Source organism: Semicossyphus pulcher, unplaced genomic scaffold (genome assembly GCF_022749685.1).
Source record: "Semicossyphus pulcher isolate SPU_LCO1_2020_fin unplaced genomic scaffold, fSemPul1.0.p SCAF_12, whole genome shotgun sequence".
NCBI lineage: Eukaryota > Metazoa > Chordata > Actinopteri > Labriformes > Labridae > Semicossyphus > Semicossyphus pulcher.
Window position 1 is genome coordinate 4,442,288 of NW_027211626.1, and position 11,901 is coordinate 4,454,188.

At 40.0% G+C, this 11,901-nt stretch overlaps 1 protein-coding gene across 1 annotated transcript; it reads right to left on the bottom strand.

The window, feature by feature from the left end:
* Window positions 1–535: 535 nt before the first annotated feature.
* On the bottom strand, window positions 536–11,403 carry LOC138588572 (FERM domain-containing protein 6). Its single transcript, XM_069658774.1, has 14 exons — window positions 11,285–11,403; window positions 7,646–7,819; window positions 7,426–7,516; window positions 6,118–6,197; window positions 5,840–5,916; window positions 5,506–5,701; window positions 4,664–4,819; window positions 4,084–4,149; window positions 3,530–3,598; window positions 3,247–3,421; window positions 2,745–3,029; window positions 2,480–2,605; window positions 2,300–2,370; window positions 536–2,215 (listed from the first exon to the last, which is right to left on the bottom strand). The coding sequence occupies exons 2-14, from the start codon at window positions 7,721–7,723 to the stop codon at window positions 1,925–1,927; spliced, it is 1,761 nt and encodes a 586-aa protein (XP_069514875.1). The 5' UTR covers window positions 7,724–7,819; window positions 11,285–11,403; the 3' UTR covers window positions 536–1,924.
* Window positions 11,404–11,901: the final 498 nt, after the last annotated feature.

Sequence of the window (11,901 nt, forward strand, 5' to 3'; positions counted from 1 at the left end):
TTTTATATTTGATCTTAAGTTATCTTTACTTATGTTTATATTTAAACAGATACATTGAGCATTTTCAGTGTATATTCAGTTTTACGTTAAACACCACATATTTTCTAAGTGATTATAATGGTGCAGTTTTATACAGCTCTGTTTACACATTTTGTCTTTATCTTCTTTTATTGTACTTATTCTGTATTTTTACTTTGACACTTGCATTGGCAAGGTAAATGTATGTTTCCCATGTCAATAAAGCTGTTTTGAATTTAATTTAAGTTAAATAGTGACTTGATGCACAAACACTTTTGTTAATTCACAAATTGCATTTCAATTTCTAGCTGATTTCTAGAATATGGTATAAGGTTGTAACACTTAGTGGCTATCGATGTAGAGTGATCTTGCAATAAAAAAAAAACATCTTTTAAAGCCCCTGTGAGGAGTTTTTCAATGGTTCTGAAACACACTGAAATTTATTCTGATTACTCTGTATGACCTGCAAAAGCAAACCAGACCATCACAACAAGATTGATTGTTTCTATATTTTTAATGTCTGCACCGGCTGGCAGGGGGTAGGTGTCGTACGAAGCGATCAACTGCACGCTGTCTTTATTTACATTTTCCAGGGCAGACATTTTAAGTGAGTGATACATATGACTGAAGGACAAAAACATTTGTAAAAAACACCAATGAAGCATGTAAAGGACAAAATAAGCAAAGAGATGATGTATGGCTTTGTCCAAAGGGGGCGCCAAAATCAACACAAACCAAAAGTTCCTCAGGCAGCTTTGAGTGGTGTTCATGTACAAGTGTAAAAATGTATGATATTGGCGCAACAGCGGAAAAAAAACGAAATAAAAAGGTTCAATTTAGCGGCATTAAGAATTTATTTTCACTATCATAAAAAAACTGCTTCAGATAAAAATAAATTGTTCAGTATTGTAAAAAAACACTGGGAGTTCATAGGCAACTGGTTTTGAATAAAAGTTTTTTCTGTGTTTGATGACAATCTAAAGAGTTAATATTGGCTAATGACATCAGTTCTTTTGCATTCCAATTAGAATTGTCCAGTAAGTAATGTCAGAGAAAAGACTGACTGAAAGGCTCTTTGTCTGGGGGGTTACATAATACAGAATACTGCAGATTCATTATACACTCACTGGTTACAGAAATAGTGCTTTACAAATAATACTTCTCTGTTGTAATTATGGGAGCAGGAGGTGAGTATAGAATGGGAAAGCTTTGGATGAATGCATTACAAGCTGTAAAGAGGTTCAATTTTCCACATCGGCAGCTGCATTGCTGTGGCAGACTAAAAAGAATAGCACACTATACAAAAATAAAGTACAATATAAAATACAATTACAAAAAATAAGAGGACAAACTTATACAAAAGCACAAACATTAGCACCGCAGCTCATAGAGATTCTCCTGCTTAAAACAAGGAAATTGAATTGTTTACATTAGCAAATAGGCTAAGTGCAAGGAAATGAAGTCCCATGACCGCATGGCCTTAAAATCCACATGGTCTTAAAATGTCTTATTAAATGTTATGCCCTCAATACAACCTATCAGACATTTAAAAAAACATTGTGACAGCGTGAAGTTTACAAAAGACAATAAAAATGGATAAGAAATGCTTTTGCTCAGAGAGGTTGAAATGTAATAAAATAGTGCCTGCAGTATGTACACAATATACAACATGAATAAATATGCTCTGGTTACTAGTTAAAGTGCAGCTAGATGAGATATCAGTTATCTAATCCGCAGCTTTTCTAAGAGGAATGAGAAATCCCGTCATTTCCAAAAACGTCTCTTTGCATATTGGAGCCCAGACATCCCTCGTTGTCATCACCACATAGAAAATATTGAGACATTCGTGTGTTTGTAACCTGCTGGTTAAGTTGCACTGTTATTAAAGGAAGAGCACAGGACGGGTTCAAAGTAGGAATTCCAGGAACTGGTCATCACCTAACATGTCCAAGGAGACGCAGTTGGTAGACCTGCGGCCATAGAAGGAAGGTTTGGCTTGGCAGTGCAAAGGAGGGTAAAGACAGGGATCAACGGGGGTCTTAATGTTTGTTGAAGCATCTGGAAGTCCGAAGGTATAACTGTGGGAGGAATCAGGTGGCACCGTCGTCCCCAGTGGTGCTGGAGGTGGGTGGAGGCGAACATCATCTAGACTGTGGCTGTGTCGATCCACGCAAACTTGTGCCCTTGGTATCTGGATCTATAAAAGAGACGGGAGGTAAAGAAAAAGGTAAGAAAACACAAAAGAGTTATCCAAAAGACAAGAAGAAGATGGATAACTTACCTGTTTTAACAACTCCTTGTTAAGTAAATTCCCAAGATCTTCATCACTGTTTGGTGGACACACTTTGTTTTCTGTAGAGCCCATAATAGGTCATTGGTAAATAGGATTTTCACTGGTTTAGAGGACAAATTACCTACGGTTTAAATAATATCTTGCATGTCACTCAACAATGATTCATACCTGCTGTCTCTGAGGAGCGTTCTCTACAATCCACCGACACTCCTTCAAGACGATCAGCCAGCTGGAACATCTCTTCAGGATCATCCACAAGAACCTCCTTTGGACTTTCAACACTAGTCTGGATCTCTAGACAAAAAAAAAAGATATTAGTTTTAAAAGTCTAGAAAGAAATCTCTCATTGCATTCAAACTGCAATCTTATAAGAGCATATTAGAGAACACTGTACTGAATGAAGCAGCATGTTTCAGTATAAAAACCCCCTCACCTTCCTCTTGCCAGCCCTCGTCTTCCATTCGAGCCTTGCTGCCTGCATCAAACCCAGAGGTGCAGGAGCTGCCACGGCTGGTTGCTGAGCTGAAACACTTCTCCACGCGCTGCTGACCTTCCTCCTCCATGGAGGCCATCTCAGTGGAGAGGCTGTGTTGGCGGGCGTCGGCTTCGATTCCAGAGCTGCTGGTGGAGCGACGGGACAGACCAGGGCTGCTCTCGCTGCCCGGGGGGTCCAAGTCCAGGTCATCGCTGATGTACGACTCTCTGTAACGCTTTTTCTCTAAAGTGAAGAAAAGACAGGTTTTCTTTTTTAATTCAGCAAAAACCATCCAAACATAAGAGGTCTTTGGTCATTCAAGGTAAGTAATCAAAACTATATGAAGACCTTTTTAAATGTAGGGGCTACTAAATCATTCTGGTGAGTACAAATAGCCCCCAGTCAAACTAATTATCACAGACATTAATATGGTCCTTGTATTCACACTTCCCTCTCCTACCTTCAGTCTCCTCCAGCTTGCGGAGGTGTTTGAGGGAAGGCTGGAGGCTGAGGTAGATGCGGTGGCTGCTGCTCAGGTGCAGGAGGAGGTGACGAGAGCGGAACGATGACCCGGTGAAGTAAACCAGTTTCCTGGCTGACGGCAAGCCATCTGGCTGGATCTCAAATTTCTTACCCTGAATAGGACGACATGTTGCACATACTGAAGCGTACATAGGTAATGCTCATCAAATAATTACAACGATCCGATTGGAACAAAGAATGGAAATGAGCAGCGTGCTTACCAGGAAGGTGAGACGTCCCACATTTGACCAGGGGAAGTCGTACAGCAGCTGTCGTATGTTGTTCGCCTCCTTTTAATACAAGACACACGCATACATAATTAAAAACAATAGCTGAAATGTCCATGAGCTGTTGTGTTTGGAAACACAGATTCATGGATGTGTAATCTACTTGCTTTTATCTAAAAATTAGTGATCAATAATCAGCTGTCTCGTCTGTTAACAGAGGCCATCTGGACTTGGCAAAGAGGCAAGAGGGCTTCTTGAGGTATCTCACGGTCTGTTGGCTCTTTAATCAGCCAGGCCTGGAGCCCTAATCCCCCCCAGATGGCCCCTGATGGACAGATCAAACAACTGACGGGCCGGGCAGACAGCTCCTATCTCCTCATGCACTGCTGCTGGTGGCAATCCCACACATTCCTCACACATCTAGTCAGAGGTTTTATAGCACCGCAGATACAAAGACTGAATCTCTGAGCAAACGCAGACTCACTCTCGAGCACGTATGTGTCGACGTATATGCTGTGCATTAATAACACACTCACACATGGACGCACCTGATAAACCTGCATTCCTCGCAGGGTCAGACCGAGCAACGCCGTTCCCCTCTCTTCCTTTTTGTCCTGGACAAAAGAATGATGAGATGTCAGAGAAGCATCTGAGCAGTTCAGATAAGAGCTTTTCCACAGCTGAGCCCCCCTCCTAGAAACACAGGGCTGCTGCTAACAACAAATTAAAAGTGGGAGCACATTACGCAATGGATGGGCCGGCTTTCAAAATATCACTCGGTGGATGAGTGATTTTGAAATGGGGAGGACAATAAACTGGAAAAGATACAGGGTTACATAATTGCCCCATAGTTATTTGTCCAGCAGAGCTCAATGAAGCCAAACCGGCTGTTTTTGTGTTGGAGAAGATGGAAGATTCAGTCAGAGGAAAGAAAAATGTCTGGAATGACTGTAGATTCAAAATGAGCTGAAAACATTTCCAAAGCAGCCTCGATAATAATCACTGTATATTTTAATGACATAAATCAACTTGGCTATTAAAAACAAACTTTTCAAGAAGGTTTATGATAGAAAACTCAAATCAATTGAGCTGAAATGAAGTCACTAAAATACTAAATTGATTTAATACCTTTTGCAGTCTGTAAAATGTGACCGGCACATCCTCCAGTCGACATGACTCCCTGATGAAGAGCAGCGTGGCATCGCGAGCAGACATACCCCACAGCTCCTGATGCACCTTGGGCCCGTGGCAGAGGAGATAGTCTACTCCACGCTTCGCTAAGATCTACAGAAGGTAGAAGGGACAGAACTGCATCAGACAGAGAGTACAACATAAAGTCAAAATATAGAACAACAGTCTTTCAACGACAAATGTATTTAACTTAAAGATATAATCTCAAAGATTTCAGTCTCGTTCTCTTTGGCAACACCTTGTCGATAAACGGTAATATGAGCAAGTACACTTCCTACATAACCAGACTTCCACAGTTGGCTCCGGCTGTAACTCTTGATATTCCTAGCTGACGGTCGCTTCTCTTTTTAGACTGTTTGCCTTCCTCTGAGCGTCAAATTTGTTTCTTTTTCTTTGGAAGTTGTATCTGTAGTCATCCATCTTTTCTTTGTTTGTTCAGCCATAGTAGATTACTGTTTATTCGCAACACTTGCAGAGACCGAAAAGCAGCACTTAGCTCGGCCTACCCTCTCTGGCAGACCAACCACTTGCTGATGGAAAACACGTCACTAACTGGGCGCTGCTTGTGATTTTTTTCTGCGAAAGTCGCCACAGACACCCAGTCTGTAATACTGCAAACGCAAAGGCTTTCATCAGTGGGCCATAGGCTCAATCCCCATTGTGTTACCTCATTCGGCAATAGATAGTGACTTAACAGACATTTATTTTAATGAAAATCTTCAAGATTATATCTTCAAATTGAAACAAACTAAACTGAACATCAGGTCTTTTACACCTACCCAAGGGGGAAAGTATTCCTTGGGTTCAAAGTAAGGAGTAGTCTGCATGTCCTCCCTGGGCAGCGGGCGGTCACCGAGGTCAGCCTGCAGGGCGTAACCTGCCAGCTGGAAGTACACCTCCTCCTGCTGACGACATTCAGAGCGAAGCACCCGCTCTCGCAGGTCAGAGTAGTAGAGATGCCGTGCCTTTCGTTCGCTGGTACCGCACACCAAAAGGAAAAAAGGTGGGGGAGGAGGGAAGGAAACAAAACAATGTCAGAAAGGAGGACAAAGATGGATGAAAAGAAAAACAGAAGTACCAGCAAGTACTCTTGTGCACTGATGTGGGACTTACCAAAGAAGTCTTCCGTTTTCTATGTAGTACTGCACTTTGAGGCAGAAAACTAGTGGCAAGACTCTCTTCAGTGATCCCTGTATGCAGAATGAGACATGTTAGAAAAGGCCTGTGTGTGCTGGCATCTTTTTGTCATGCTAAATGAAAAGCATGTAGGCCACTGAACTGTGCCTCCCAATTAACTCATACATACAATAGTTCGGAAAGGGTCACAGCAAGCAAAGTGCTCCTAATTCACTAAATCAAAATGCTTTAGGCTTCAGAACAGGCTGCCTTACCTTTCCTGTATCCTGCCGGCCTTCCTTAGGAAAGTACTTGGTCAGTTTCTCCTCCATGTCTAAAAAGATGTGCTCATTGTCTGCGGGGGAGAAAGACAATCAGGAAACAAGCAGACAGTTAGGATGCAAACAAAACCGTGATGTAACCAAGCGTGAAATTCGCCCAACAATGGGATTCATTAGGGTGAAAGAAAAAAGCCCTTGTTCTATCGTTTGTGAATGAGGCTACCAGGAAGCTAATGACAACAATGCTAAGGCTAATGTTTGCGTTTTCTACATTAAAACAAACACTGCAACAAACACTTTACGCTTAAAGACTAGAGTAGAATTATTCAGCACACACAGCTTTTATCTGCCCTGCACTCCCCTCAATATAACCCTGTAACATTAATATTGTTTTATCAGAAGCAAGATTCAATTCTATTTCAGCAGAGGGGCTAAAAGCTTATTGCTCAATGTAATGAGAAAGAGTGTGTCGTACCATTCTCAGCCTGGTCCTATGAGTCATGACATGGGCATTTTCAATTTGATCCACCTTATCTCTTTTGTGTAGCCAAATCATTCTCTCCGAGCCGTTTCACAACTTGTTTCTTTAAACATCCATCCCTCCTTTCAGCCTCTCTCATCCCCACTCTGACTCAGTCCTCTTTCACCTCTCATCCTTCATTAAGGCAACTGAGTCATAGTTGAGGAAGGCGGCCTGTGTCATGAGCAGCTCCTCTCCTTCTTCTCCCTCTACGCCCTCCCTCCTCTTCCCATCATCAATCCATCCCTCCCCTCGCTGAAGAGGAGGAATGCAAGGGTGCATTCCAGGCTTAATGAAGTTAATATTGCAGGAATCCAGGCCCTAAGTGATCGCTGAACCAACACCACAAAAACAAAAGGCTGCTTGTTGAAGTGGTGAGCCACACAAGATTACCGAGGCATTTCAACGTATTTGTACCAAAAGAGAGAAAGGGAACACAAGGAAACGGAAAGTTCAGAACTTTGCTCGCGGGCTAAAGTGGATTACAACGTTCAATTATGCAGGCTGGAATTGTTTGGGTTTCAGTGCAATAGCCATTTAGCAGAAAACATTCTCCACTGTTACATAAATAAGCGCAAAGACCTGCATGATCCAGACTTGATGCTTTTGTTTACAATCTATCTGATTAATTAGGTACAAGTCCTGTATGTGCATGAACTGGTCAGCGAAACGTCTTACTTCTAATCATGTTTTTCAGTCTTCAAACAATACTGCAGTGTACTGTAGTGTGAGCTGTACTTTCATGTTCAGAGGCTAAGGGGGTCAACGAGGAGTGAACTTACCCTTCACCACCGTGAGGCCAAAGAAGTGCAGCTCTTTGATTCCAAGCAGCTCAGCCACACGGTGAAAAACATCCTGTCCTGTCGACTTGGGCTGGAGAAGACAAAGAAGTCAGTTTGCTTTCACATTGTGCAAAAACTGTGGTGCAGAGAAAAAAAACAGAGCTTTAAGCATCTGTAAAGACCCGTCAAGAAGACAGTTTGAGAAACGTTAAATACCCACCCCGACAGTGATGTCCAGTTGGTCCTTGTTGGGGAGAAGAACACAAATGGTTCTCTCCTGTTTTGTGGCGGTGGACATGATGCCTTGTGTAAATCTGTAGTACGTACTGCTTCTAGGTTTAACCTCTTCAGTCTTCACTTTTTATCTGTTCCTCGCAGTTCGTCCATGTTGTATCTAAAAAAAAAGATAGACGAAATAAGAGTGAGATAAGACAAGAAATAGCAACAAACATGAATCAATAAAAAGTTACATTGAATGATGACAAATGAAAGCAGATTATGAACCTTTGTGTTAGATCTGATACAAAAGAGAGAGAGATTACACATATCGGCACAGCTCAAATACACATACTAGTTTGTTCTGTGTAACATGCCACCTTCACAGTCAAATTTCACTGTTGTTTTTGTCGTCATCACATCATAATTCACCTCAAACCATGATGGTGTCGGATCACATTTTAGGCAGTATAGCATGAACAACTGAAGCAAAAACAATCCCATACTCAGACATACGGTCACGGATATTCTCCTATTATCCTACAACCAAGATTAACTCAACAAGGGCCAAAAGAGGCCAAATGTTTTCATCACAATTCTACTAAAGAAAAAGAATAAAATATATTCATATATAATGGACAAAAGTTGGTCTACCTTCAAAGCATTTTCACCTAAATAACCAGCCAACACTACAACAGTGTGTATTAAAAATAGAGAAATAGCTGGGCAAATTCAATGAGCTTATCAAACTGTAATCCTGATAATAGTCCTTAACTTGAAACAATCAATCAGATAATCCTTGTGCATACTGCTTATATTCCAACCGTAATAACAGCAATATAAAGATATAGAAAGGAAATGTATAATTGCACAGTCTGCTGAACATACCACAACGAATGGTCTTGGTAGACAGGGACAGTCTTCTACAGCTACAGCTCACCTGAAGGTGGCCCCACTACACTGACCCTGAGCCCCAACTGGTGCGTGGCTCATCTGATTAACGTCTCAGAATCAATTAATCAGGTTAATTACTGCCGCGCGCCGACTCTGATCCCCTTAAACCCCGCTCTAGACAATAATCAGTCAGAAAAAGAAAAGATAAAAATACACAAAAATATAAGCTGTAATCAATGCCCTCCAAGTTTAAACATAGTACGTATCTGTAATATTTAACTGAGAAAAATCAAAAATAGCACAGAAACAGATCCTTTGGCAACACAATCTGCTGTATCATTGCATCAAACCGGACTCTTTTTGTAACTTACTCTTCAGGAATCCAACAGTTGGACTGGGAAAAATATGTTTAAAAGCACTATATACAAGGGGCTAGTCTGTTGGCATAAATCATATGAATATAAAGCATTAAAAGAAAGTTGTGGGAACCACAAAAGCGAATGTTCTTGGCTCAGAGGGAAAACCATTCTTCTTAGGAAATGTGATTTATGGACGTGTTCAAACACAGCCTGGTTCACGTCTGTGTGTCAGAGCAAACAGACATCAAAAAACCTGAAATTCCAGTAGCTTGAATATCTGACTTGTTTATGACTGAGTCAAACTGTAGCCGTCTATCATCACTACTGCTGCAGGAAACCAGGCAACCCGTCACAAAACTTTACTCTCCATTCACATTGACAGTGTGGGAAGACATGGGTGTACAAATCAGAGAATTGTTATTATCACCAAATGATAATACTCTATATTTGCATAATACATTACTGAGATACTGGAAGAACACGTTGCAGACATATGTGAGCAATTGGAGACCAACTGATGTGTGAAGCCTTGAGACTCAATATAGAGACCGATTTCTAAGAATAGATTGTTTAAGCTGTTTAAAACTATAAATTTAAAAAGCTATAATACTTGAGTTTAAGAAGTAAGTAAGTACCAGCCTTAAAGGACATCTGAACTACACTTGCAAAGCAATGTTTCCCCCTTTACATAATTTAGTTTGAGTATGATAAAGACCCTTTTAAACTTACCTACATACTAAAATGCAATATCCACTCAAGATTCTGCTGACAAAAAATATAAGTTTCAATGCACCCTGGCTTGAAATGAATTCCGTCTGCTTAATTAAATGATGATTTCTTTAAGCTTAATAACTTAAAACAAAGCAAACATACGTTTAATTAAAAGTAAGCAACAAGGACTTATCAATGCCGTCATAATAAATCAAAACATAGCTAAAATGTCAAAGACAAACAGCTGGCGTAAAGCACGAAAGTGTTCTGAGTAGCTAATGAGAATGCACACCAACCTTATTTAGCTAAAAATCCAGAGCACAATCAGCTGCATTTACTACATTAGTGTTTTGCTGGTGTGTTTACTATCAGCCTAAACAGTGTTGGCTGAAATCTTCAGACATCCCCTTTGTTGCTGACCAGGGAGAAACCTGGCATCACATGAGAGCAGCCATCTGTATGTCTTAATTCCCCTCCAAGACTGTCATAATCCCTACTTCTGAGCACACTGCTGGCTGCTGGAAAAACAACATCCCCTCTGAACTGTGCAAGCTCTCCTTCTAACTCCCTCTAAAGCCATAAAAAATATGATAAGAGCGGTTATCTGCCCCAACAGGATGGTTCGAGTCAGGATTCATTGATTTATTTAGCAACTATAATATAAGCAAACCCCTCACAAAGCTGGCCCATAACATCCAATTATCAAACCTGATATACCTTAATTTAGGAGAGCGTATTGGGCATTTAGTTAACTAGTGATGGGAATCGTGGCTCTTTTAGTGAGGGAGATCTTTGGTTCAGTTTAGCAACAAGAGCTGGCCCCTAAACAGCTCTATTTTTAGTAACACTTGAGATTCATGCAAATATTAAATGTTTTGACCTATGATTGTTATTCAAGCACATATATCACTTTATTATATAATTAATAATTATAAAATTATACTTATCCTTATCCTTAACTTATTGCACTGTTTAGTATAAACCCTTACTCATATATATGTATATATGTATATATATATATATATATATGTATATATATATATATATATATAAATTGAGCACTTTTATTTGTTGCAAAACAATGTCTGATGATATTGATGCATCAAGTTTTATATGTCAAAAACATTTTTTCTAATTGCCAAAGAAAAAGAAACCAAGTAACTAACTTCTATATATTATGTTAATACATGTTTAAACGCATATAGTTAAAATCAATTGTATGATATAACATGAAACAGAATATTTCTGGTCTGTGCCAAAAGTTACTTGTATGTTGTCATACGTTTTGTATGCGCAATTTAAATGTCTCATTAAAGCCCATTCGTTAACATCCAACACATCACTAAACGCTACACAACGTTCAACATTTAAAGGAGCAGCGTTGGCTGCAAGATCCGTCAAAGCTTTAGTGTAACCTTAAGTTTATAAACTAATTAGACACATTAATGAATAAAGTATCTAAAAACAGAAACAAAGCAGGATAAGCTATAGTCTGGTAACAAAGATTTAACAACCTTTCTCCTTTTTGTCCAAATCGTGGTCGCGTTTAACATTTACTAACGTTAAAAGAGCCTGTTTGGTTTGATGGGATGGTAACGTAACGTTCGAACCTAGCGCAACAAGTGCATCACTAACTCTGGCTACTTATTTAGCTCGCAATCAGGCAGGAAACTACTTACCATCACAGAAAACAGGGCGAGGAAGTTCAGATTGCAGTCACAGATCTTCTCAAAGTTTGTTGAGACACACAGGCTTCTTTTCTCATCCCAATAAAGACGTGACAAAAGTAGCTACACTAGTTTGCCCCTGTCACCATTGCGTGTTGTAACTTCTTCAACCACAGTGAAGCGCAAACGATTGGACCATACCATTTTTGATAGTTGTGGGGGTGATTGTATTGTTTTTAGAAATGTTCATAATACTTTCACAGTATGTTCTATAATTGTTATTATTTGTTACCGTCTATGTATCAGTTAAATATAAAAAATATCTTTATCCATTCCTGATAATAAATATAAAGAGATTTCAATACAGAAGTAAACAGATGTTATTGAGGATGTTCCCCCCATGTTTTGCGTTGATAAAGTGATCTCGTGTTAATTAGAGGGAGGTTCGAACACAAGTGTTCGGACCGTTTGGGACCCCTCCTGTCAGCGATTAATAGCATCAGGTTCTTCCGGGAAATGTGTCATCGTTTAATTAGCATATCCTTTATTTTGACCACAATGCATCACAATGCCCGGAATTGCAGGTACCTTACTAAAGTCGTGCACAGCCCAAACGAAAAATGCTCGAC

Excerpts from the sequence above, each read along its gene's own strand:
- LOC138588572 (XM_069658774.1), bottom strand. The coding sequence starts at position 7,723 with ATGTCCACCGCCACAAAACAGGAGAGAACCATTTGTGTTCTTCTCCCC. Across the intron at positions 7,517-7,645 it reads AACTGGACATCACTGTCGGG|CCCAAGTCGACAGGACAGGA; the intron begins GTGGGTATTTAA and ends TGTCTTCTCCAG. Across the intron at positions 4,150-4,663 it reads CATTTTACAGACTGCAAAAG|GACAAAAAGGAAGAGAGGGG; the intron begins GTATTAAATCAA and ends TCTTTTGTCCAG.